The sequence below is a fragment of the Antechinus flavipes genome, chromosome 1 (genome assembly GCF_016432865.1).
Source record: "Antechinus flavipes isolate AdamAnt ecotype Samford, QLD, Australia chromosome 1, AdamAnt_v2, whole genome shotgun sequence".
NCBI lineage: Eukaryota > Metazoa > Chordata > Mammalia > Dasyuromorphia > Dasyuridae > Antechinus > Antechinus flavipes.
The window spans coordinates 675,197,506-675,225,037 of NC_067398.1; the positions used below are offsets into that span (position 1 = coordinate 675,197,506).

At 51.5% G+C, this 27,532-nt stretch overlaps 1 protein-coding gene across 6 annotated transcripts in view; it reads right to left on the bottom strand.

The window, feature by feature from the left end:
* The window catches only part of SSBP4 (single stranded DNA binding protein 4), a 39,334-nt gene that overhangs the window by 4,231 nt on the left and 7,571 nt on the right, over positions 1-27,532 (bottom strand). For 2 of the 6 annotated variants that reach the window (XM_051972317.1, XM_051972320.1), the window contains 14 exons: positions 26,005-26,077; positions 25,524-25,585; positions 25,170-25,254; positions 11,774-11,854; positions 7,110-7,193; positions 6,495-6,554; positions 6,278-6,347; positions 5,678-5,748; positions 5,533-5,600; positions 4,526-4,571; positions 4,329-4,364; positions 4,094-4,148; positions 3,905-3,975; positions 3,697-3,775 (listed from right to left, as the gene is read on the bottom strand). In XM_051972317.1, coding sequence (XP_051828277.1) covers positions 3,697-3,775; positions 3,905-3,975; positions 4,094-4,148; positions 4,329-4,364; positions 4,526-4,571; positions 5,533-5,600; positions 5,678-5,748; positions 6,278-6,347; positions 6,495-6,554; positions 7,110-7,193; positions 11,774-11,854; positions 25,170-25,254; positions 25,524-25,585; positions 26,005-26,077 — 941 coding nt within the window. Of the gene's footprint in view, positions 1-3,696; positions 3,776-3,904; positions 3,976-4,069; positions 4,149-4,328; positions 4,365-4,525; positions 4,572-5,532; positions 5,601-5,677; positions 5,749-6,277; positions 6,348-6,494; positions 6,555-7,109; positions 7,194-11,773; positions 11,855-25,169; positions 25,255-25,523; positions 25,586-26,004; positions 26,078-27,532 lie in introns of all 6 variants that reach the window. The other 4 variants (XM_051972319.1, XM_051972318.1, XM_051972322.1 and 1 more) reach the window with 3 other exon arrangements.

Sequence of the window (27,532 nt, forward strand, 5' to 3'; positions counted from 1 at the left end):
ACTCAGATCTGGTAATCTTGGTATACACAAGGATCTCAATGGACTAGTATGTGTTTGGTGCACATGAGGATTTAGAGCAAGGGGATCTGGATTAAAATCCTGACTCATCATCAGTATGATCTTAGACAACTTATTTAAACTTCTTCAGGTTTTGATTTCCTCTGTAAAATTAGTGAGATAATCTTTAAGGTCCCTCCCAGTCCTAGGTCAATATAAGCCAATATATGATATACCAAGGATAATTTTTTTAAAAAATTTTAACTTGTGGTCAAAATTAACTTAATTTTTAACTTGCGGTCAAAAAACCAACTGCACCAGAAGGTATGGTGGTCACTCAAGAAACACATATTAAGAATGTAATGGAATATCACCATTCTATAAGAAATGATGAGCAGGCTGATTTCAGAAAAACCTGGAGAGACTTACATGGACTGATGCTGAGTGAAATGAGCTGAACCAAGAGATCATTGTTCCTAGCAACAACAAGATTATGTGATAATCAGCTATGATGGAGATGGCTCTTTTCGACAATGAGGTGATTCAAGGCAATTCCAATAGACTTGGGATGGAAAGAGCATCCAGAAAGAGAACTGTGGGTACTGAATGTGGATTACTATATACTATTTTCACCTTTTGTGTTATTGTTTGCTTGTTTTTTTTTTTCTTTCTCATTTTTTCCCTTTTGATCTAATTTTTCTTGTGTAGCATGATAAATATTATATTTATATTTAAAAGAATTGCACATATTTAGTCTATACTGGATTACCTGCTGTCCTGAGGAGGGAGAAAAATTTGGAACACAAGATTTTGTAAGGGTGAATGCTGAAAATTATCCTTGCCTATATTTTGAAAAATGAAAGGCTATTATTATCTTAAAACACACACACACACATATTAAACACCAACTGCCTTCCAGTTGTGTCAGTGATCCAAGTGTTGACTAAAGTCCAAGATCAGCATGAGTCCAATTTATCTCAGTAGCTAAAAGAGCCAAGTCAATCTGAAGCTGCATCAACATACAAAGTAGGGGATGGGATGACTGTGCATTGTCCTCTGCCCTCAGACCCCATGGAAGCATTGTGCTGAGACTTGCATTTAAGAAAGATGATGAACCAGAGCTGGGGCTGGATGGCAAGACTGAGGAAATGAAGAGGTTTCGCTTGAGTGCCAGAGAACTAGGAAGCGTGGGCAGGGGCACCATGTTCTGTTGGCAGGGCAGGCCGATAACGATCTTCAAACATCCAAAGGCTCTCTCATGTGGAAGAGGCCCTGGCCTAGTTTGGCTGGGCCCCAAAGGGCACAAGGGAGACAATTTGGAGAAGTGACAGAGGGGCAGAATTGATTTCGGATTGGCAGGGAGAAAAAGCTCCTCAGAGTTCTACAATAGGAAATGCAGAGGGCAGCTGGCTCCCTTCCACCCAAGGCCTTCAGGCCTGGGCCGCCTTATGAGGTCATCAGAAAGGGCCCTTTGAGGGGATTCTCCCTTCGCCCCCACCAAGGACTTTAGAGGCAGATTTCAGTGAGTCTGTAAACTTGGAGATGAAAAAAAATAATGGCTTGACTTTTACTCACCTCTGACTCAAATGTTATTTCCTCAAATTATTTTTCAAACTTAGTTCTGACAAAGGGACTATCCAAGGGGCCGAGGCAGGGTAAAAAAAAAAATGGCTAAGGACTCCTTCATTTTACAGGAAAGTCAAGGAGGGTAAGTGACTTGTTTAGCGAGTAGCCTCTGAGCCCCAAACCAGCCCTGACCCCTCAAGCTGGGTCCTTTTCTTCCTGCTTTGAATATCCAGGCTTCCCTGACCCACTCTGGTCCTGACTCCGAGGCAAAGTCCAAATTAACTCACCCAAACCCCACTTCCTTCCCACAACCAACTCTGTTTCTCTCCACAGGCTTTTCTTTACTCTTGTCACTGTTTTGGCCAACAATTTTTCTTCCCTAAATTAAATTTTTCTTGAATATCAAATCCCATCTCTTCATGAAATGTCCCCTAACTACTTCCAGACACTTTTGAAGCCTCGTCTTTTCAAGCCAGAAAAGCCCTTAGAGAACAGAATGTTACAGTTGGGAGGTCCTTAGAACCCAGGAGGTTAGAACTGGGAGAGCCCTTAGAACCCAGGAGGTCAGAGCTGGGAGGGCCCTTAGAACCCAGGAGGTCAGAACTGGGAGGGCCCTTAGAACCCAGGAGGTTAGAACTGGGAGGGCCCTTAGAACCCAGGAGGTCAGAGCTGGGAGGGCCCTTAGAACCCAGGAGGTCAGAACTGGGAGGGCCCTTAGAACCCAGGAGGTCAGAGCTGGGAGGGCCCTTAGAATCCAGGAGGTCAGAACTGGGAGGGCCCTTAGAACCCAGGAGGTCAGAGCTGGGAGGGCCCTTAGAACCCAGGAGGTCAGAACTGGGAGGGCCCTTAGAACCCAGGAGGTCAGAGCTGGGAGGGCCCTTAGAACATTGAATATAAGAGCCAAGAAGGCCCTTAGAACATGGAATGTTAGAGTTGAGAAGGCCCTTAGAACTCAAGAAGTCAGAGCTGGAAGGGATCTTAGAATACAGGGAGGGACTTGAGAAAAATGCAATTATAAAGATCATCACACTGACACTTAGACAAAAGGGATTCTTAAGAAGGCCATACAGCAAGTCAGTGACGGAGCAGCCTGTCCAGATGCCAAGTCTAATTTCTTTCTCTAAATTCTCTTGGAGCATTCTGCATCTGGACTGATGGTTCTCAAATTTCCTTTATTTATACTTTTCAATCTGGAGCGAGCCCTGTCTTCTTACTAGTACCCCCCACCCAAGGCAGGGGCAACTTCTCGGTCTCACCCCATTCCCACTGATGAGCCCCGGGCCCTGCACACTACCATGAAAAAGTACTTGTGGAAAGATTTATTTTTGTGGTGACCAAGTGTGACCACTAGAGGGAACTCGCCAACCATGGAACAGCCTTAAAATTCTCAGAATGTGGGAAGGGACTCCAAGAGCAGTTGGGGGAGAAGGAGGGAGGTGAAAGCCAGCAGCCTTCAGGAGAAGACCTTAGAACCCAGGAGGTCAGAGTAGGAGGCCCTTAGAACATAATATGTCAGAGATGGGAGGGTCCTTAGAACCCAGCAGGTCAGAGCTGGGAGGGCCCTTAGAACCCAGAAGGTCAGAGCTGGGAGGGCCCTTAGAACCCAGGAGGTCAGAGCTGGGAGGGCCCTTAGAACCCAGAAGGTCAGAGCTGGGAGGGCCCTTAGAGCCCAGGAGGTCAGAGCTGGGAGGGCCCTTAGAACCGAGGATGTCAGAGCTGGGAGGGCCCTTAGAACCGAGGATGTCAGAGCTGGGAGGGCCCTTAGAACCCAGGAGGTCAGAGCTGGGAGGGCCCTTAGAACCGAGGATGTCAGAGCTGGGAGGGCCCTTAGAACCCAGCAGGTCAGAGCTGGGAGGGCCCTTAGAACCCAGGAGGTCAGAGCTGGGAGGGCCCTTAGAACCCAGGAGGTCGGAGCTGGGAGGGCCCTTAGAACCCAGGAGGTCGGAGCTGGGAGGGCCCTTAGAACCCAGGAGGTCAGAGCTGGGAGGGCCCTTAGAACCCAGGATGTCAGAGCTGGGAGGGCCCTTAGAACATAATATGTCAGAGTTGGAAGCATCCTTAGAACAGAGCATGTCAGGGCTGGAAGAAATTGTCAGAGCACAGCACACAGGATGCCACAGATGAGTCACGTACCTAATGAGCCGTTCATGTGGTGTGGCTCCATTGCCCCCATTGCTGCCATAGGACCCTCAGGCCCAGGGCCCATCGGGAACTGTAGAGAGAGCAAGTCAGTGTGGGTGGGGATACAGGGTATAGAAAGGTGCTGGGAAGGGTTGGGGTATCGGGGTATTGGGAAGTCAGAGGCTGGGGGGGGCTCTGAGAGGGGGCTGAGGTCACTCACATTGGGTCTGTTGCTGCCTGGCCCAATGGGGTTCATCATGGTGTACATGCTCTCACTGGAATTGGTTGAGTCTGGGAATTGGAGAGAAGTGAGTGAACAAAGACCCTCCTCCCCCTTCCCTCCCCCCCAGTCCCCTCCCCCATAAGGCTTCCGCGTCCTTCCCACCTGCCCCTACCAGCACCATGGTACCTCCAGGACTGGGCATGATGGGAGTTCCAGGGGGGCCGCCTCCTCCGGGGGGTCCCTGTGACACATAGGGGTGAGGTAAAAAGCAGTGAGCCTTAATCAATAACTGATTATTATCTTAACCTCGGCCTCACCTTGAACTCTGACCCAAGACCTCTCAGACCTCCCTCAGGTCCAGATCCATTCTAACCTCCCATCCCACCCCGGCCAATCCAGTGAAGTCGGCCTACAGACTCACCGCATAGTTGCCTGGGGAGGAGGAGGAGTACGCTATCTGGGGGAGGGGGAGAAGCACTAGTTAGCTCCAGCTGTTTTCACTTTCCAACCCCCTCCCAGGAGAAATCTGTGAGCCCCCCCTCCTCCTCCCCCCCCCCCCTCCCAGCGAGGTCTGTCCCACTCAGCCCATGCTTCCCTCACCCCTTGCCAGGGACTCACTGAGTTGGCGCTGGGGTTAGGCCATGGCCCCCGTCCTCCTGGACCCCTGGAACAGACAGGGGTGGGTCAGCCTGAGGGGGTTCAACGTGGGAGCTTGTCTGGCCCCCAGAAGCACAAACACACGCAGGTACACATATGTGCAAAGGGACACGGGCATGCCTTGGACACACACACACAAGCACACACCCAGGACAGGGTGTCCTGTAAACGTGGGTGTGCCCTGTACAATGCGTGCAAGCCTAAGGGCACGCACACACACACAGACACACATGTGTATGATACATGCAAGCCTAAGATGTATGCATATAGCCAGACACACGTGTGCACAAGCCCAGAGGCACGTGTACAGCCAGACACACACGTGTGCACAAGCCCAGAGCATGTGTACAGCCAGACACACATGTGCACAAGCCCAGAGGCACGTGTACAGGCAGACACACACGTGTGCACAAGCCCAGAGCATGTGTACAGCCAGACACACATGTGCACAAGCCCAGAGGCACGTGTACAGGCAGACACACACGTGTGCACAAGCCCAGAGCACGTGTACAGCCAGACACACACGTGTGCACAAGCCCAGAGGCACGTGTACAGCCAGACACACACGTGTGCACAAGCCCAGAGGCACGTATACAGCCACACACACACGTGTGCACAAGCCCAGAGCATGTGTACAGCCAGACACACATGTGCACAAGCCCAGAGGCACGTGTACAGGCAGACACACACGTGTACACAAGCCCAGAGGCACGTGTACAGGCAGACACACACGTGTGCACAAGCCCAGAGCACGTGTACAGCCAGACACATATGTGCACAAGCCCAGAGACGTGTGTATGCAGCCAGACACACACGTGTGCACAAGCCCAGAGGCACGTATACAGCCAGACACACACGTGTGCACAAGCCCAGAGGCACATGTACAGCCAGACACACACGTGTGCACATCCACCAGCAGCTAGGGACAAATGCCCAAGGGGGCCAGCGCCCGAGGGAGGCTTCCTTACATGTTCATCCCCGGCATGCCGGGGCCGGCGAGGGCGTTGGGCGGGGGCCGCATTCCGCTGCCGTAATTCTGTAAGCAATGAGACAGATCTGTGAGGGTGGGTCAAACCTGGGCCCCGCAGCCCCTCAGGAAGGCCCCCTCCTTACCTGGGGCCCCATCCCCGCCATTCCCCTGGGCGGATTCATCCTCTGCATCGGGCCTCCCATGCTTGGATGGCCTGGGAGAGATGGGTGCCAAGGTCAGAGTTTGTGCCAGCCGGGGAGCGCCCCCCACAAGGGCGACTTGGATTAGATGCCGGCCATTGGGCAGGTCCCGGGGAAGAGCTCCGATGGCAGTCTGTCTCCTCGGTCCCCCCGGGAGCCGGCTCCCGGACCTTCAGTATTGCTTCGGGCCTTCCCTCTCCTACCCAGGCTGGCCCACCCCCACCCTCTCCCCAGCAGCCCCCCCCAGGCCACGGACTGGACTCCCCTTTCTGGTCCAGCCCGCCCTCAGCCGCCGGGGGCTGTCCTGGGGCACAGCCTAAAAGGAGCTCACAGTGTCCGACCGGCAGCTCCCTGGGGACGGGGCTCTTGCCTTTCTAGCTATGTCTGCAGCCCTCGGCACAGTGCCCAGTACACAGTAAGTGGTTAATGAGCGCAGAAGGACGAGGCTCCCGGCGTTCCTGCCGTCCTTTCCCAGCTGTGGCTAGGCCCCAGGGACGCCTGCAGGGTCCGGGAGGAGTGGGGGGCTCTGGCCGTGCTACTCACCCTGCGCCCTCGTGGACGGGTCCATGGCATTGGGTAGCAGTGGCTGGGAGCCGGGGACTCCCACAGGTGGCTAAAAGGGAGTGCCAAAGATAAGGCCCGGGGGCAGGCCCAGACCCTCCCGCCTGCCCCTAGACCTGTGGGCCCAGCCCTCGGTCCCCCGGCCCAGAGCCCCGGCAGGGGAGACCCAGCGGGTGCTTCAGATAAAGGCGTACCGTACCTGGTTTGGCATTCGGAGGGATGGCCGGGGTCCTCCTGGGTACCGAGGGGACATGAAGGGCTGTAAGAAATGAGGGGGAACCACTGGGGTCAGCGGCTCTTTTGGGGCTGTGGGGAGCTTGGCCCCATTTCCCCCCCTAGGCCTGAAGACTGGTAGCTTCCTCCTGGTCTGGAGGCCTCTGCTCCCTCTGTCATGTATGTGAGGGGCACGTAGGGTCGGAGCGCTATGGAGGGAGGGAGCAAAAGTTCCAAGCCGGGGCTCGGGCACTCGGAGGGCAGGAGCCCCCTCTGCTCCCATCCCTCCCCCACGTCTAGAATGGCTGAGGCTGTGTACACGTGTGTAAGATAGGTGCAAAGCATGGTGTCTGTGGCGCAGAGGTGTGGGCAATGTGGGGGTCCTGGGCACTGGGAGAGAGTAAATGCACAGGAGCTGGGGGAGAGGGTGTGTGTATGTGTACAAATGGGCACACCTGGGAGAGGTGGGAGATGTGTGCAGGAAGAGCCCAAGAGGAGCAGCTAGAGATGGGGAGGAGGGAAGAAGGGGGCCATTGGGCAGGGGGCGGTGGCTGGGCCTTGTGGGGGCACACCACCAACTGGAGCCACACGAGGTCCTTACCTGACTATGAGGGCCCATCATGGGGGCGTTGGGATTGTGTGGGGGGGGCTGGGCGTGTGGAGACGGCTGAGAGCCAGGAGGGCCCTTGGGGAAAAGCAGAACAGAGAGGGTTACGTTGTCAAGGCCCTGGGCCCTGGCAGGCTGTCTGTGATGCCCTCGGGTACCCTCCTGAAGCCCCTGGCAAAGGACCCGAGTGGATACTGCGGCCCCCAGGGGCTGGAAGTGGTGCTGGGGGTACGGGGGAGGGTGATGGTACTGCCCCCCAGCACGGCCGAAGAGGGCTGCCCACCTGGGGCACCGAAGCAGGAGAAGCCAGAGGAAGGGCCAGAGATAGGATGGAGAAGGAAAGGGAAAGCTTCCTGGAGCCTGGGGCAGCTGGAGCTTCTAGGCCAGCCCAAAGCTCCCCAAACCAGCTCCACTCCCAAACCCGGCTCTCCTTCCACCCTCAGTCCTGCCTCTCTTTACCTCCCTTACTCAGGGCCCATTCTCATCCTCTTCCTCCTCATCCTCCCCCCTCCAGTCCCTCTGACCCCCCACTTCCCAAAGCCCTGTTCTTGCCCTCCCCCTTTCCCTCTCCAAGCCCGCCCCACCTCCAGTCCCAGCCTGGGCCCCTCCCAGAAGGCCAAGCATTGGATTAGCAGGGGAAGGAAGCCCCTCTCTGTTTCCCATTAGCACTAATTAAGAACAGATGAGTTTATAAGGCAGTTCCTGGTTGGGGGGGGAGGGGGACGACGTGTGCACCATGGGATGGCAGAGATCCACAAAACAGCCTGCAGGCTCTGCTGCACACACACACACACACACACACACACACACACACACACACACACACACACACAAATACTACACATCATATACTCTTCTCTCAGAACCCATGCTTCTCTTTCCACATACACAAAGCCAATTCTGTTTGTTTCTCTCTCTCCCTCCCTCTCTTTCTGTCTCTATTTTTTTTCCTCTTTCTCCCTCCCTTTCTCTGTCTGTCTGTCTCTATCTCTTTTCTCTCCCTCCCTCCCTTTCTTTCTCTTCCTCTTCTGTCTCTCTGTGACTTTCTCTATTTCTGCCTGTCTCTGTCTCTCTCCCTCTCTGTCTCTCTCTCCCTCTCTTTCTCTCTCTCTGTTGTTTTCTCTCTCTTCCTACCCCTCCCTTCTGTCTCTCTCTCTCTCTCTGTCTCTCTCCCTCATTCTTGGTCTCTGTCTCTCTATCTCTGTGTTTCTGTCTGTCTGTCTGTCTGTCTGTCTCTCTCTCTCACACACACACACACACACACACACACACACACACACACAAGCTGTGGGGCTTCACAGACCAGTGAGCATACAACTCGCAGACACACTAAATGGAACCTTCCTGACAACGCGAGACCCCCACGTGTGTGTGCCTCCCAGACAGCCGCTCCCCAGGAGCCCCCACACTCCCCTCTCACACACACAGACCACCCCTAACGCCCCACACCCACAAGCCCCGGGCTTCTTCACACATACACATGGACCCCATCCTTTCATACATTCCAAACCCCACTCTCACACACAGACGCCTCATGTGCCCAAACCTCTCCCACCCCGCCCTCCCACACTAGCGCAGCTCACGCTTTTTCCTACCCCCTAGTTCTGCAGCCTCCCCTTCTCACAAATACACGCCCCAGGTCTTTCTCCCCCCAACCACCCTCGATTTCTCACCCCTCCCCAGGCTTCTCCTCTCATTCATACGCATGGACCTCCCCTCTGCAAACCCACACGTGTCCCGTGCTCTCCCACAGAAACACACACATCTCCCTCCCATATCCCAGACACACAAATGCACGTCTACACTCCTCTCTCACACACACAGATCCCAGTCTCCGTCTCCACCTCCCCCTCACACACAGAGACATCGCGCCCTCCTCTCTCTCTGACTCAATCCCCTCCTTTCTTTTCTTTTCTCACTACCACAGACCCACGCTCCCCCATCTCATGCTTCCCTATCTCATAGAGCAACGCATCTCCCATTCACACACGCACTTGCACACTCATACACACTCGCAAGCGCTTGCACACTCACACTCCCCCGCACACTCCCCCTTCTCTCAGAAGCACGGGCTCTCAGCGCAGGGTCCTCCCAGGGCAGCTTCAGCAGCCCATCTATCAACAAGAACTGTCTCTACCACATCCTTAGCCCGCGCCCAAGGGGCCCCACTCCCTGCCAAGCCGGCCCGTTCTACTCGGGGGCGGCTCTAACGGTTAGGAAGCTTTATTTCTCTGTCAAGCTCAATCCATTCCTCCCCTTCTCGTCCCCACTCTGTGGTTCCCTCTGGGACTGATCTGTCCGAAGACAACATCAGGTTTCTCCTATATCCTGTGATTTTCCAGGTGATGAACATCCCCAGTTATTTTAATTGGTTCTCATACTGTCGTGGATCTGAGGCACTTCCTGGTGTTGATCGCTATCCTCTGGTTCTCTCTGAACATCCTAAAATGTAGCATCTAGAAGAGTACATAGTATCTCTGACGGGGCCTGAGACAGAATATAGCAGGATTCCTGTAACAATGTTTCAATGCAAACTCTACGACTTTCTCAGCTTTTTTTGGCTATCACATCACTGATTCATCCTGAACCTGGCATCCACAAAGACCCCAAGATCTTTGTCAAGCAAACTTCTGTGGATGGTGGAGCATTAGATTCTGGGGCTCAACTCGGGAACATGAAATTCCCGGTTCGAATGCCCCCTCTGAAGCCTCCCTAACAATCAGACCACTTAAGCTTTGTGAACCTGAGGTGGAGATGTCCTATCTGGAAAATAAAGAACAAACCTTCCTCGATGTTTTAATGAAGTTCAAATAATGTATATCAAGGGTTCTTCGGTCTTTAAGGCCATGATCATCATGATTGTTTTTATTCTGTATTTAAGAAGCTGATTTCTTCAACTTGTAAGACTTTACATTTATCTCTACTAAATACATCCTTCTCAGACTGGCTCCGTGTTCTGGTCTCTCCAGTGCATTGGGCAACTCCCTAGGCTATCTGTCATCTCTGGTCCAAGCTTCCTTGATCTAGATCACTGACAAGAATGCAAAATGGCCAGGAAAAATACTAGTTTTCCTTCTCCTTTTTTTTTTTTTTTTTTTTTTTTTTTTTTTTGAGGCAGTTAGAGTTAAATGACTTGCCCAGTTAGTAAATGTCTGAGGGAGGATTTGAACTCTGGTCTTGACTCCTGGTTTCAGGTCACTGTACCACAGCTGTTCCAAGAGGCCTTCTATCTAAATTATCATTGAATTAGAGTACCTGAGACCCACAGCTCCAACTTTCTGAATGTGGAACCTCTGGCTTCCTGACACACAACCTCCATCCCTTCCCCCCATCCCCACCCTGCCCCCAACACCTCTCTTGCTCACAAGAGACCCGACATACTATGTTCTCTCCTTTCTCACAAATCTCACATACAGACCCCTGTCCCCCTTCCTTGCCTCTCTCTCACAGACTTCATGCCTTTTTCACACATAAAGGGACCAATACCCTCCTCTCCCCCACTTCTCATCCCCCTCTCTTCTCCAATCCAAAGATTCTGATCTCTCTCTCTTTCTCATACACAAAGACCTTCTTCCCTTTCTCCCTCTTTTACATTTACAGACCTCAAGCTCTTTCTGTCTCTAGACACACATCCAGACTTTTTCTCCTAGTCTCTGAGCCCCCATCCCCCTCACACACAGACCCCTACCCTCCACAGACCTGCTCCCCCACCCTTCCCCCATAGACAGATGCCTCCATATTCCCCAGACTTCATGCCTCTTAGCCCTCCTCTTTCCCATACAGACCCCACAGCTCTCATATCCCACATCCTCCTCTTTCCTTTTCTCACTCCCAGCCCCATACCATATCCCCACCCATTCCAAGAGTCCCCACCCCCTCTTCCCTACAGATGCCCCTGCCCTTTATATCCCCAAACCCCGTACCCCCCAGACCCGGTATCAGCCCATCTTGGATACTCTCCCTCTCTCCTTCCCTCCCCCCATAACATACATCCTCCTGCTGATTGCTTTCTCTCTCCCACACACAGACCCTGTGGCTCTCGTTCACATCCAAGTCGAGAGACCCCATGCTGCTTTCTCTCTTACAAACATACAGACCCCAGAGCCACAAAGACCTCGGGCCTTTCTCTCCCACAGATCCCCCTCCCACACAGAGATGCCCCCACACCTCTCCCTCTCCACGTACACACCCACAGGCTCCCCCCCCCCCCCCCCCCCCCCCCCCCTTCTACCTCTCACCAACATACCCACCCACACGCTGCCTTTCTAGCTCACCGACAGACTGCGCCTCTTACACAAGCCTCCTCCACGGCGGGCCCTATATTCTTTCTCTCTTATACAAATACACGGCCATAGCTTCCATGCTGCTCTGACTCAAGTAGATCCTACACTCCCACACCCCCCTTTTCCCCAATCTCTCTCTCTCTTCTCTTCTTCTCTCTCTTCCTCGTTCCTTCTCTTTCTCCTCCTTCTTTCTCCTTTCCTCCCCACTCAGACACACATATCATTTGCTCTCTCTCACAGACACACATCCCACAGCCCTACACAATGAGAAAAGCTTCACTTTATTCTCCCTACAGCCTCGTCCCTGAAGCTGCCAAAGGATAAGTCCGGGCCCCCTTCCATCCTGCTCCCCAGGAGACCGCCCCATTGTGGTACCTGGAAGAAGCCAGCTGGCATGGGCATCCCATCACTGGGCGCCATGCCCCCCATGACCGGGCTGGGCGCTGCGGCCGCACTCTGAAAAGCAGAAAGAGAAGGGTCAGTTCAAAAATAACCTAATGGGGTCTGAGCATCCCCATTCCCAGTTCCGGGCCTTTTGTCCCCTACCAGTCCCAGCCCTGGGGCTCCCACAGCACTGAATTTGGTATCAAAAGGCCCAAGTTCTATCCTGTTCTATCACTTACTACAAGTCACTTCTCTGGAGCTATTTCATCACCTATAAAATTAAGGGGTGATTCAGGCCTATGATGCTATATATATTGTGGGTTGGTAGGCCTAGTGTTGGTAGGATGTTGTTTTGAAAAATGCCCCTTTTATGTGACTCAGTTTCCTCATCTATAAATTGAGGAAGAAGGAATCACTGATCTCTAAACTGACATCTTGGTTCTGAGGACCCTCCAGCTCTGGCATCCTGTGTTCTAAGTGATCTCCCAGCCCTGACATTCTGCAGTCTAAACACTTTATTAGCCCTGATATTTTCAGTTCTAAGGGCCCTCCCAGCTCTCACATACTGGTTTCTTTCTGGTCTAAATCCTAAAATTCCCTAATTCAGAGAATCACGAGATCCTTGACCTTAGAGACCAGTTAGGTCAAGCTGAGTCCCAGAAGGAGAAGAATCTTGCTCTGAGATCCTGGACCCCTTTGGAAGTGAAGCTGGTAAAGGAAACCCTTCTCAGAATCGGGTTTTTAAATGAATAAAAGCTATGGGAGTACAATGGAACCTGAAAGTTCCTAAGGATAAAAATGGCATTTTTCCCCATCCAAGAAAACAAACAGGAGGGTCTCAGGTTAAGGATCCCCACCCCTGATCAATACAATTCCATCTCCAAACTCCTACTATTTCCCCTGCTTGTCCCCATGTCTGGAATGTTCTCCCTTCTCCTTCCCACTACCTGGATTTCCCAAAGTCCCAGCAAAAACCCCTCTTCTAGTCTTTTAAAAATCCTGGTGCCTCATTTTTGTTTTTCTTCCCAGGTTATTTTTACCTTCTGAATCTAATTCTTCTTGTGCAACAAGAGAACTGTTCGGTTTTGTTCACATATATTGTATCTAGGATATACGGTGACATATTTAACATGTATAAGAATGCTTGTCATCTGGGGGAGGGGCTGGAGGGAGGGAGGGGAAAAGTAGAAAGGGAAGTGAATACAAGGGATAATGTTGTAAAAAATTACCCAGGCATGGGTTCTGTCAATAAAAAGTTATAATAAAAAAAAAAAATCCTGGTACTTCCCCTACACTGATTACCTCCCATTTATCCCATCTAAGGCATGTTTGTTCATGGTTTGAATCTCCTCTCTCACACCAGATATAAGCTCCCTGACACCAGGGTCTGCCTTTTGCCTTTCTGTGTATCCCCAGTGCTTAGCACAATGTCTGGCACATACATGGTAGATGCTTAATGCATTTTTGCTGCCTGAGAATCCCCAAGATTGGCCAATTAATACATGATGAGATGAAGGCTGAAAACTGAGGCTGGAAGCCTGGGTAAGGGGAGAAGGGAGGTATCCTTGACAGTAAAAGGAATGCTAGGGGGGAAATAATGAGTTCTTGTTGGGTGATGTCGAGTTTGAGATGTCCAAGAGAAAGAAGCGAGGGGAGCTAGGGCTCAGGACTGGGGCGGGATCTATAGGTCTGAGCATCATTTGCATAGAGGGGAAAACTGACCCTGGGAGCTGATGAGATCACCCAGGGAAACAGTAGAGAGGGAGAGGAGAAAATGGATCAGCCTTGGAGGACACTCGGGTATAAAGAAATGACAAAAGTGGCTAAGAGAGCATAGCTGGAAACCCAAGATAGATGAGGTCATGAAAATCCGTCATGGAGGAGGGGATGGCCACTGTTAAAGACTAGAGGAAGGTTTCAAAGGATGAAGACTGAGCAAAGGCCTTTGGATTGAACAATTAAGGGATCACTGGTACCTTTGGAGAGGGTGGTTTCATTGAATTGCATGAGGGTTAAACGAGAGACAGAGGACTCTAGGACGTTTGGTGGTCTGCTGCTGAGTCCCCCTCCCTCCAATTTAAGAACATTTATTCATCAATCACTTGCAAGACACTTATTATGCCCCAGCACTGACGTTTGGTGGTCTGCTGCTGAGTCCCCCTCCCTCCAATTTAAGAACATTTATTCATCAATCACTTGCAAGACACTTATTATGCCCCAGCACTGGAAATACAAAGACAAAAATTAAACAACTCAGAGGACAGAATTAGATCTCCTTTTTCAAAACCTGGCCCAAGGCTGGGAACATCTTTCAACAAAGGCTTGTTGGGGGGTAGTGGATAGAACACTAATGGGAGTCAGGAGGTCCTGAGTTCAAATCCGACCCAAGACATTTCCTAGCTCTGATGCCCTCCAAGAAACAAACAGCTGCCACCAAAAGACCTGTTACTGGATAACAGATTAGGCCCTGTTCTGCCTGGTTTCTCAGCCTGGCATTATCTTCCAGTCCCTTCTGGCTCCTAGATGTTATGTTCTATCACAGTAAGGGTTCCCCAAGTGAATCCTGATTTCAAAATCAGAGTTAAGTTTACGTTGTTAACTTCACATTCTATTTCCACGTATGACCGACTTCAACATTACGGCATAGACAAGCCTCCTCCCCCAACAGCACATTTTGTTGGATGTACTGGAAAAAATCTTGAGAGGGATTGTCATGGGGCAGGGGTCAAAATCCAACGGGACCACCTAAGCTCATGGAAAAAAAAACCACAATGAAAATATCAAAATTATGAGTAAAAGAGATAGTGATGAAGTTGGGTGGTCTTGGGAAAAGTATGTAATGATACTCAACTTCAGTATCCCCACACGATCATAAACCATAGCATCAAAAGGGAGCATAGAGATCAAGATGAGGAAACTGAGACACAGGATGATGAAATGAAGTGTTCAACTTCACACAGGGGTGTATGTGTGTGGGAATCCAGGTCTCTGATTTGAAATCAGCTCTGGTCATCCCCCTCCCTGCCTTATAAAATGGAATGCTTTTCAGAGTGGTCTTAAAGCTCAAATGAGGTGTGGGTAAAATGATTTGTAATAGGTAAACTGAGGCCATATAAATGGAAAATGATGCCAGATGTTTCTCTATTGGATAGTTAAGGGAGTTGGGTTGTATGGAGAGAATGCTTCATTCTTTTTTTTTTTTTTTTTTTTTTTTTTTTTTTTTTTTGCTGAGGCAATTGGGGTTAAGTGACTTGCCCGGGGTCACACAGCTAGGAAGTGTTAGTGTCTGAGACCAGATTTGAACTCAGGTCCTACTGACTTCAGGGCTGCTGCTCTATCCACTGTGCCACCTAGCTGCCCTCAAAGTGTTGTGCTTATATCCCTGGCACCTACCATAATGCTTCACACCTAGTAAGTAATTTATTACTATAAACTGCAACTCTGTCACAGTTCAAATAGCTATCTTTATTCCCTCAGACCTCATTATTTTTATATATAAAAGCAAAGTGATTCACCTGATAAACTAGTGAACTCAGTATTCCATTTTGCTCACATTAAATATTGTGACTTGATATTTAAGGGAATATAAAGGGTATCACTTATCCTTTCAGGGCCTCAGTTTCCAGAGTGTTCGATTATATGGCTTCTAAGGTCCTGAGATTATGTCTCATCTGCCCCTACGTGGGTTAACCGTGGTTTTCCTCCAGAAGCCTGTACTTCCTTACCCCCTATTTGGTCCCAAGAAATGCTCACTGAATGACAAGTCACAGAGAGGCCAATAATTCATTCAATAACTATGCAGTAAAGCCCCCAGATGGCTCTGCTGAGGGAAGCCAGAACAGGCTGAGCCAGTGCCTGCCCTCAGGGAGTTAGTTCATCTATCTAGCAGAGGTAACAAGATGGGCAAAGAGATATAGATAGCTAGTATTGCTAGAGATGGAAGGGGGCGGAACTGCAACATAAGGAGCTTGAGCTGAGGACCAGGTGATCCTGGAAGACTACTGGGAGGAGGGGACACTGGAGGCTGAATATGGGATTTGGAGTCACAGATTCCTAACTGATCTTCCTGCATACAGTCTCTCCTTATTCCACTTCATTCTCCACCGGTTTGCTAGAATCATTTTCCTAAAGCACAGGTTGGACCATGTCGTACACATGTCTTTACAATACCTGGATATTTACATAACAGGTAAAAGTTTCCAAGACTTATATAATTTCCCTTAAACATGAGGTAGGTGAGTATTGGGGCAGCTAGGTGGTGCACTAGATAGAATGCTGGGCCCGGAATCAGGTCATTACTAGCTGTATGACCCTGGGCAAGGCAATTCACCCTGTTTGCCTCAGTTTCCCCATCTGTAAAATGAGCTGGAGAAGGAAATGGCAAACCATTCATGTATCTTTGCCAAGAAAATCCCAAATGGGATCATAGGGAGCCAGACGCGATGGAAAACAACTCCACACTGGTAGGTATTAATTGCTATTTTCTGTTTTCCAGAAGAGGAAACTGAGGTTAAAACCTCATAATCAATTACAGCATCCTCTTCCAGTATCCAGTCTCTGCCCAGGCTGCCCCCAAATCCTGGAAAACTCCCCTACCTCCACCTCTTAGTCTCACGAGCATCCTGCTAAAATCTGCTCAAATGTCAGTAGGAGATGAAGTCCTGAGACTGCCCCCCTGCTCCCCTCCCCCAACCAAGTGATCTCTCCTCCTCCCCCAAGAAGCTCCTTGAAGGCGGGGCATCTTTGCTAGCTAGTTGCAGCTAGCATCTGTCAGTGACGGATGCAACCGGTCCAGGTTAGAACCCCCATCCAGATCTGCCAGAGGTCAAGGTTATGGACAATAGATACCGCCATTCACTATCTATTCCCAACTCCTTCATCTTTACTAAGAGAAGACAAAGGTTCAGAAGGAGTGGAGGGACGGATCCAGGCTTCGGGAGTGGCTCGATAAGCACGCATTATGCGCTTCCTGTGTGCGGGGCACCGGGCCGAACAAGTCAAAAGACGTGGGTCATGCCTCTGGGGCTGCAGATTGAATGGGAATATAGGGGAGACCGGGCTTCAGTTCGCAGACGCTGACCCTCAGCAACCATTTCTCCCCACATCAATTTCCTCATTTGTCAAATAGGAATAAAAATGGCCCATACCTCCCTCCCCCCGGGCAGTAGTGATGATCAAAGGAGATAATGTAGATACAGCTGTGGCAAACTTAGTTATTATTACTGTCGTAATTAAGACCAGAGGCCGAGCTCCAGGTCCTGTTTCCAACATTCTCCAGCTCGATTTCCGCACAGTGGAAGGAGGAGCCAGAAGAGGCGGGCCCACTTAACCCCACCCCATCTGTTATAAGTTTAGGGGTTTGGAGTGGCTTCCCACTGCCCCTCCCTCCTCCTCCAGGTTCCGGGGTCCCTCGGGATCGCCGGGTCTAAGAGGACCGGGGAGCAGAGGGGGAAGGGACCCCTTCCCCACCCCCCACTGCCCTTCCCTCCAAGGACAGCCCAGCAGGAGGAGAAACCGGAATCCGGGAGCAAAAGCCCCGGACTGTCAGGGCTGGGAGGTCCTACAAGGCACTATTTTGCTAATCCAACCCCCTCACTAGAGAGATGGGGACCATAAGACCCGGAGTGGTTACGGGACTTATTCAAGGTCACTTAATTAGCCAGTCCCAGAGCCAGCACTCATACCCGGGTCCCCGGAGAGGCTTGGTGGGGGGAGGCTTCCCCTATTGCCCTCCCTAGTTGGGGGCCTCTAGGGCTCCGAGGCTTAAGTCAGAGCCAGGATGGCGCTAGGGCCCCGGGAGGGGGAGGCGCCGGTTTTCTAGGCTGCTGGACCCAGCTGAACTCGAAGGAGGGCTCGGCGCGAATCATTAGCAAGACAATGGCGTGTCTGTGGCCGCCGCCAAGACCAACAGCGCCCGGGGCGAGGCTGCGGAGCGCACCCCTCCTCCCAGCCCGCTCCGCCCAGCCTAGTCTCGGGTCGACCGGCCGGCAGGCCGGTAGACCGGCAGCCCCGCCTTAACCCTCTCCCCGGCCCCGAGACCCCTGCCCACCACACTGTCTACTCCTCCGCGCCAGCCTTCGCTTTCAGTCGACCCCCATTCGCTTTCTAGGGGTCCTCCCAAGCCAGGGAAGCTGGCTTGATTTTGTGCTAGGCCCAAATCAGAACCCTTTTGGACTGTTTTCCTGTTTCTACAACTTTAGGAGGGTTGATCCCTGGATCACAGGACCACAGATTTGATCAAAGGATCACTTTTTAAAAAAATTTTTAAGCAGCAGCTGAAGTGTCAGATCTGAAATTAGGAAGATCTCAATTCAAATATGACAGATCTTTACTAGATGTGACTCTGGATAAGCAAGTCATTTAACCCCAATCGGTCTCAGTTTCCTTATCTGTAAAATCTGGATTATAACAGTACCTATTACCCAATTGAAAAGACAAAATAAAATATTCGGAAAGCTTTTTTTGGTTGTTTAAGAGTCAGAAGGAAACTTGGAGGCCATCGGGTTGACAGATGAGGAAACAGACTAAGAAAATTTGCCTAAAGGTCACACAATAACTGTCAAAGGTGGGATTCCAAGGCTGATAGACTCTGCTGTTTCCATAACTCCTGTTGAAGTTTCTTAGCCTCTGCTTCAAGTCAGTAGCAAACGAATATTTCTGCTTACTCTCTTAATCCAAAAACCTTCAAGGGCTTCCCAGCCCTTCAGTATGGCCCCAATCTACCTTTCCAGTCTTACTTTATTCTTCTTCCCACTGAGCACTCTAAATTCCAGCAAAACCGGATTCCCAGCAGTCTCCTACGTTTCCAAAGAGATTCCCACTAGCTGTTCCCTCAGCCTGAGTCGCATTCCCTCCTTTCCTTGCCTTTCAAAATCTATTAGTCCTAGAGACACTCAGGATGACCTCAGGTTTCCCCTCTCTTAAAAACTTGCTAGTGCATTATTTAGATGTCACCTTTACCTCCAAAACACTATTGTACCCCCACTTTCCTCCGAGCTCCTAGAGGGCCCAGACAGGGTCATCTTGGTACCCACCAATGCAAACTTTAGCCCTCTGCACATAGCAAGTGGAATAGGTCTGACACAGGAGTACCAGGGTCCCTAAGAACTCTGACATTTCATCTTCTAAAGATCCCTTCCAGTTCTGATATCCTAGATTAGGCGTTCTAAAGGTCCATCCAGCTGTGAGGAGGGTCCTTCCTGCAAAAGCTTAAGTTCTAAGGATCCTTCCAGTTCTCAGTCCTTCCTAGGATACCGAGATCCTTTCCCAGCCTCTCGGGGCTTTCACAGCTTCCCCTCCCCCTTCCCCTCCCCAGCCCAGCCCAGCCCTGAGGGCAGCGCCAGGCGCCGCAGAGCTTCCTGGATGGGTCAGAGGAGGAGGAAGCCGGCAGGCGGGTGGACCTGGCCCAGGGGAGTCAGCGGGTGGCTGCCTCTCCCCACCCCGCTAGGGAACCAGGGAAGGGAAGGCGCTTGTATGTAGATGGATGAGAGGTGGGGGCGGGGGTCCTAGTCTTTGCTCCTAGCAGCCCCCACATGGCCTAGGAGCGGGATCTGAGGGGTTAATCCCCCAGGCGAGGCTCAGCCCTCCTCGGGACAATCCGGAGGCTGGCCTCGAGGGCAGGGAAAACTGGGCGGGGGCGGGACAGGGAAAGGCTCAGAGGCGGGGAGTAGAATCCCCTCCCCCTAGGGCCTGGGATTGGGGAGCTGGGGGGCCCCTCAGCCTCCCCCCCTTGTCAATCAGGACCTGATGAGCTTCCCGGAGAAGGCAAAACAGGCGTTGCCATGACAACTGCTTGGGGAGCGCTGGGCTTTTCCTGAAGATACCAAGGTCACAAAGAAGCACAGAGACCCAGAAAAGAGGGGAAAAGGAGAAACCAAGAGATCGGGGACCCAACAAAGGAAAGAGGGGGCGGCTGAGACACAGAGATACAGCAAGGGAGGGAAGAGAACTAAACACAGCAAAGGAAATGGGAGGGAATTGAGCAAAAACAGGGGAGAGTCCCCAGGATGCAGAGGGGAGAGATGAAGGGACCCCTGCAGAACCAGGAAAAAGGGATGCAGAACCTCGGGTCAGGAGAGGGGCCCACAGTACAGATAGAAGAGCCAGGGAGAGGCTTGGAGCTGCCCCCGCCCTCGGGAATCGCTCTGGCCGTTCTACCCCACCCCCACCCCACAGCATAGGAACAGGGGGCCGAGAGGAGCCACGGGGAGTGGGGGCCTCCGGCCAGGCCCGGCTCCACCGACAGGATGTCCGCCCAACTTCCTGGCCGCGACCCGGGCCCGCCCGCTTCCCTCCCCCTCCCCCCCACAGCCGGGCGATTGGCCCTCCTCGCCCAGCCAGGCCTGGCGCCCCCAAGACCCGCGGGGGGGGGGGGCGATAAAGCTCCGAGCCTGAACCCATTTCTCCCCAAAGCCCGGGGTAGGGCCGCGACACCCTCCCCCCTCGCTAGTTGGTAACAGATGTGGCAGCCTCTGTGAATCTCCATCCCCCCCCTATTCTTCCTCCCCCCCATCTCCGCCCTAAAGCCTCTCTAAACCTGCCCCCCTTTAGGGTATGGAGCTCAGGCTTGGGTGGGAGAGGAGAGAGACAGCTGCGGTCTGGTATTTCTGGTATCGAAAAGTGAAGGCTAAAGATCTTGAGGCAGGAGTATGAGAGAAGGCAGCCCTTTGGGCCAGAACGTGTAACGCCAGGGATGTGGAACCTCCACTTTTTCCAGTTCCATTTCCCCTTCTTTCTAGCACCAAACTCCCTCTTTTCCATTTCTCTATTCCGCAGTCCCCTCTTCCTACTTCCCTCTCGGATTTCCTCCTCCTATATCCATGGGTCTTGTCTTCTTTCATGGCCTCCTTGCTCCCCATCCTCAGCTCCCTCTCTACCAGAGAGTCCCCCTCTCTACACATTCCGGGTATGTTCCCATTCTCTAACTAACCCTCTTCCTTTTCCAGAATCCCCCCTCCTTCCTAGACCCATCTCCCACGTGCCTCCATATCCCCTTTCCAGGCTAACCTTAGCCTTTGTCTGGCCTCCCCTCCCCCTCATTGTTCCTCAGAGGCTGGCTCCCCTGCCTCCCCCCACCCACCCCAATTTGTGGGCCAAAGCGGGACAGCTTGGATCCTGGAGTTGCTTAATTCTCCAGCTCTGCTCTCTCTCCCCCTTCTTCAGTTCTTCATGTCTCTTCCTATCTTTCCCTCACCCACTCTCTCTCCTTCTCTCCTCTTCTCTTTCTCTCTCTCTTCTCTCCTCTTTCTTTCTCTCTCTCTTCTCTCTCTCTCTCTCTCTCTCTCTCTCTCTCTCTCTCTCTCTCCTCTCTCTCTCTCTCTCTCTCGCCTTTACATATGCAAGGCAGCGCTGCCATGGCAACGGGGCCTGACTCCGCAGGGCTGACCCGCGAGGCAGACGGCCCTCTGAAGCCGCGCGTGTGTCTCACTTCAGGAGAATCTCATTAATTCTGAAATGGAAATGGGCCCCGCTTCCTGCGCCCAGCGCCCCGCTCCGGCTCCACAACCCCAGCCTCCCTCCCCTCTCCTTTCTCCCCCCCTTTCCTAAGCTCCCAAGGCTCTTAGTGCAGAGATTTGGGGGCGCGGGTGGGGGTGGAGCCGTGCAAGCAGATAGACCCACTCAGAGAGAGACACAAGAAAGAAAGGGAGACACTGAGTGGAGACAGAGCGGCCTGGATTGATGGAGAATGGATTCAGGAGTGAGACTGGGAGAAATAAATGGGGTGATGGAGAGAAAGCCAGAGCCAAAGAGAGGATGGAGAGAAAGGAGGGAAAGGGAGGACGAAGAACAAAAAGAATCGATGGAGATAGAAAAGATTTAAAAAGGGGGGAGGGGACAAAAGAGGGAGAGAAGGTAACAGACCAGATTTCTGGAGGGCTGCCTCTGTCTTGGCATGGGTGGGGGAGGCCACATGGAGAGCCAGCTAGAGTAATCACCCTGCCCACAGCAGGCAAACCCTCCCTAAATGTTTCCAGAATGAAATGAAGGAGTAGCTAGCCAAGAGATCTGGAGGGCCAGACAGGGGAAACAGGAAAGGGATGGGGGGAAAGGACCAGGAGGCAGAGGGGCAGAGGATGCTGAGATGGAGAGGATGCTGAGGAAGGTCTGGGGCAGGGAGAGAGGCAGAAGCAGAGAAGGAACAGAGAGAAAAACTGAGGCAGAAACAGGAGAGAAGCTGAAGCAGAAAAAGAGCAGGGAGAGAGATGTGGCAAAGACAGGACACAGAGAAACTGAGGCAGAGATAAGTGCCATAGAGACCCAGGAGCTGAGGCAGAACAGGGAAGCAGACTGAATGAGACAAGCAGCAAATTGGAGATGAAACCCTGGGATCCTTTCTGGCCAGGGACAAACCTGTTTTCCTCCTTCTCACTCCTCCTTCATCCAGCCCAGCCCAGCCTACTCTACCCAGGAGAATGAAGAATTGCTCCCTTGAGGAGCCTCATCTTCCTCATCTCCCTTCTCACTTCCCCAGATCTTGCTACTTCTGCTCCACCAGGAAGAAGAGATGGAAATGCTTGGATTGAATGGGGTGTGGGGAGGGAATCTCTCAAATAGGGGGATGAAAGGTTTGTTATAGACACTCTCCTAGTCCCCAATTGCCCCAGCCTCCCTCCTGGATAGTCTGGCTCTGTCACAAAAGCAAGGAGGGTAGGTGAGAAAAAGGGGTGCCTGTCATCCCAAGTCTAAAAACCAGTTAAGGAAAGAGGGGGAAAAGGGTCACATTCTGAGATAAGGTTTGAACAGGAGACAGAGATGTAGTATAAAAAAAGGAGGTTGAAGATGGGGCCCCCAGAGTTGAAAAGAAAGGAGGAAGGGTCAGAAAGAATCAACCTTTTGTGGGAGCCAAGTCTTTACCTGCACCCCCTCCCCACTAAAAAGATCACTGCATAGGGAGGTTCTGGGAAACAGGCAGGTGGGATGAAGGCCTCTGTGTTGGAGAAAAAGTTCAGGCTCTGAGTCTCCCAAACATAAATTCTCCTCCCTTCCTCCCCAGTCACACCCTCCACCCCAAAAACTCCATCTGAAGAACCTTACGAGGATCTTACAGGGAGGAGGGGAGGGGAAAATTGGGTGGAGAAAGTAAGACCCTGCCAAGCCAGCCAATCCAGAGACAGAGAAAAAAAGTGAGACAGAGAAAGAGAGAAAAAAGAGAAAGAGAGACAAAGAGAAAAAAAGAGGGACAAAGAGACTGAGAGAAAGAAAAAGAGAGAGCCAGTGTGTGTGTATTAATCCCTGATGCTGATGTGAGTGGGTAGTGTATACTGGCTGCACCTGTAAGGAAGGGGACCTGAGTTCAAATCTGGTCTCAGACACTTAGCACGTCCTGGCTGTGTGACCCTGGGCAAGTCATTTAACCCCAACTGCCTCAGCAAAAAAAAAAAAAAAAAAAAAAAAAAAGGGTGGGAGTTTGTATGAGTTTGTTTGTGGGCTTGGCGCTGTCAGCTGATATAGATGTAAGTGTGAGGGCACATGTGGAACTGGATGCCCATAGCCTAAAATCTGGGGTGGACTTTAGGGGTCACCTCCTCCAGCCCCCTTAATTTACAGATGGGGAACTGAAGCCCATAATCATTCAGTAAAGTAATAATCATAGCTGCATTTCTTGAAATGCAGATTAGAGAATAAATGTAAAAATCTGTCTTGGACACATTTTTCTTTTTGGAGAGCTGATTGTTAAACACCGATCAGCACATCTTTGCTGATGTCTTCTACTTGGGACCCCAAAATTCACCTTCACAAACAGGAGAGCTTCTGCTTTGGATGGCAGCTGGTCCAGAACTCCAAGACTGGCAAAATCCCATTTGGAGTCATAATGACCCTGAGAGGCAGGGATGAGGAAACCAAGGCAGAGAACCAAGGCCAAAGTTACACATGTTATAATTACTCAGAATAATTGCTGCCAATTAGAGAGAGATTTAAGATTTCTTCCATGTTAACCAGCACTTTCCAAAGGTCAGGGCATTTGAAAGGAAGAACTGTTAGGGCTTCCTGTATTACAGATAAGCTAAGTACCATATAATAATAACTGTCTGAGGGAGGATTTGAATTCATGACTTCCTGACTGCAAATCCAACATTCCATTCTCTATATCACCAAGCAGAGTCTGGATCTAGCACCTAATTCTTTGCCTCCAAATTCAGCCCTCTGGAGCCTTTTTGTGCTCCTATCCAGGGGTGTGTGGGAGCCAGTTTCCTGAGAGCCAAAGTTAAATTTTCAGCATAAACATTTGCACCTTAAAAATCAGCAAAGGCTACTAACTAGGGTTTTTTTATTTTTAGTCATCTGTTATGGAGATGATGGAGAAAATGTTAAGACCATAGAATAAAGGTAAAAATCTATCCTGAGCAATTTTTTTTTTGGTGAGCTGATTGTTAAACATTTGTCAGCATATCTTTGCTGTAACATATGTCTTCTACTTGGGGCCCAAAAGTCAACCTCGCAAACGGGAGAGGGGTTGCTTGGACAGCAGCTGGTCTGGGAAAGATCCAGGGGTTTAGATGAGTCCACCATGAGACCCGGCAGCTGTCCTCTGCTCCAGGGTAGACCACACCTCGAATACTGTGTTCATTTCTGGACCGGGTATTTTAGTAATGAGTAGGGAAGGAGCCAGAAGTCGGCTCCACTTAGAAAACTCAGGTCCGAGGAGGGAGCCTTATCTTGCTGGGTCCCAGAGGTCAGAACCAGGAAAGGGGGGGTTCTAGGGAGGCCAGTTAGAGCTAGTGCTCTCTCTCCTTCCCCTCCAAAGGGGGACAGTGAGTTCCCTTACCTGGAGACCTTCAGGGAAAAAGCTGCCATCTACTATGGAGGGGATGCACGAGGAGGAGGGGGCAAACTGAGCCTCTCGACCCCGATTCAGAGAGTCTGTGACTCTGATGCATCTATCGGGAAAGATGCGTGAGTGAGATGTGTATATGAAGGTGAATGTGTGTGTATGTCTGTACATATCTAATAGATGGAAGAGTTGGGGTAATGGAGACAGAAAGGAAGACAGGGAGAAGGAAAGGGGGGCAAGTAAGGTAGAGAGAAGAGAAAGAGGGGGAGTGTGTGTGTGAACACCCTTTGCCCATAGCCCTTGAGCCACGCTTGGACCCCAGTCTGAATCTCAGCTCTGTCCCTTTACTCCTCCTAGGTCTCAGTTTCCTCATCTGTAAAATGTCTTAGTTCCTGTAATCTGCAGCCTCTTTCTGTATGTGCCCATTTGTAGAAGGCAGCCTCAGACAGCTTGAGACTTCCTTAAAAAAGAAAATCTGGGGCTTTCCTTCTCCCCAGAGCCAGGGGACTGAACCAGCTGCCCGGTACTATTAAAACATGGCTGTACTCATGTTCAGCCGCAGCCCAAAGCCACCTGCCGGCCCCAGATCTAGCCCCGGACAGGGCAGGAACTCACGTAGTCATGGAATGCCTTAGCTTCGCTAGAATGCTCACAGGTTTCCCGTCGGTCAGGGGCCGCACAGTACAGGTCCCAGAACACACTGTAGGGGAAGGAAATGGTCAGAAAGACACTGAGGCACTAACTCACTCCAGGCCCTGCCCAATGCCCTTTTTAGTTCCCTCACCCTGCCAGTCACCCCCAATTATCACTCCTTCCTGGAGTACCCAGACCCCAAACTCCCCAACTCCACCCCTCCCTTCTGAGTATTTCCCATCATTCTTTTCTAGCCTGGGGGCTCCTCCCAGAGACTGCTCCTTCCCCCTCACTGGGGCCCCCCATCCCTATCCCTAGGGCTCTCCCAAAACTTACCACCACCAGGAGTGCAGAAACCCCGGGGGCTCCCCCAGTGTAATATTCTTCTCCCACCGGATCTGCCAGAGCCAGAAGCAGGTTAGAAAGAGAGAGCTCCTGCCTAACCCTCCCCCACGCCTGCCCCCACCCTGCCTCCCTTCCCTTCCCCCACCTTATAAATCTTGGCTCTCTCTTCTCCCAGGGTCCCTCAGCCCTGCAAGCCCCCTCATTCCTCATAGAGCCTTAATTCTAAATCCTGGGACTAAAGAGCAGCAATTAGGGAGGGTTAGTCATTCAGTCCCCACAATCTCAGCCTCCTCCAAGCTTTCAGGCCCTGAATCCTTTCAGACTCCCCACCCCCTCCTCATCTCAGTTAAACCGGAGCCAAGGAACCTGGGAGAGAAGGGGGTGGGGGTAGGTGAGAGGAGAGCAGGGAAGAAGAGGGAAAGGGGAAGCTGAACAGGAGTGGGCGGCTCTACCCCAGCCAGCTGGTTCTCACCTCCGACAGGAAGGTCTGGGCTGACTTCTGGGCTCCCACATGAAGCAGATACTCATATACATACAGCGCCAACCTACACAGAGAAGGCCAGGCTCAGGGCATGGGGAAATGCAGCAGAGCCAGGTGTCTGGGTCTCAGATGTTCTGTTCTCCATCTCCCCAGTCCCCAAGTAACTGGAGGCCCAGGGAAGGAAGGGACTGAATGCTGGGGGCTTTTGTCTCCCAGCATGTGATTCACAAATAACCACAGAGCTATAACCGGATTCAAACTCGGGTCCTTGGGTCACTTTTCACTGAACCAATGAGTTAAATCAACAGGTATTTATTATGTGTTAACTGTGGGAATGCAAAGAAACCCCCAAAACAGCCCCTGTCTTACAGAAGCTCACAATCCAACATGGGAGACAGTATGTCAGTAACTAAGCAGATACAAGAAGCATCAATCGATGGATCAACACTTGTGAGGTACCTACTATGTGCGAAGTGCTGTGCTAAACCTGGGGGCACAAAGGAGGCAAAAGGCAGCCCCTGCCCTCAGGGAGCCCACAGCCTAATGGGGGAGAAAATACACAAATGTACAAACAAGCTATATACAAGATAAATAGGAACTAAGTAACAGAGGATGAAGAGGGCTGCTGAAGGCTTCTGGTAAAGGAAGGGATTTTAGAGAAACTTAAGGGAATGTAGGGAAGCCCCGAGGCAAAGATGAGGAGGGAGAACATTTCAGGTCTCTGGAGCTGAGACCCGGAGGCCAGGATCACTTGCATGGGAGAACACTTGGTGGAGAAGAAGGGGTAAGGAGGTTGGAAAGGTAGGAGGGGGCTGGGCTTAAAGGCCAAACAGGATTTTATATTTGATCCTGGAGGCAACAGGGAGCCACTGGATTTCACTAAGTGGGGATGTGTGACATGATGCAACCTAGAGTTTAGTGGCTGAATGGAAAATGGACTGCACCCCTAATGAGCTCTTGTACCAGGCCAGGAGGGAGAGAGGGACGGCAGTGTCAGGGTGAAGGCACTGGCAGTTGGGGGGCTGGGGAAAGTCTACTGAAAATGAGATCTTGGCTGAGACCTGAAGAGAAACTCATAGGGGGAGGGGAGGAGGGAGAATATTCCAGGAATGAGGGACAGCTGGTACAAAGGTCCAGAACTAGGGGGGTGGGGGATGACTGGGAATAGCTTCTTGCTAAAAATGGCCTTGAGCTGAGCCTTGAAGGAAGCCACAGTCCATGCTAAGGGGCTCCTCCTCCTCCTCCTCCTCCTGTCCTTTCTCTGGTGCACCTGACATCATCTAGGCTCACCCTAAATCAGGAGAACAGCCTTGTCCTGGGAATCTGGAGACTCTGAGTCCAGTCAGTCTTGGGCAGAGCTGGGCTCTCCCCATGTCTACTCCTACCTTTCTTTTCTGAGAGCCTTGGCTTCCTTTGCACATTCTCCTTCCTCAATACTTACAAACTTGAGGAAGCCCTTCCTAGAACTTGGGGTTGAATCCCAAGTACTGGCACAAGTTGTTCAGCCCTGGACAGATCA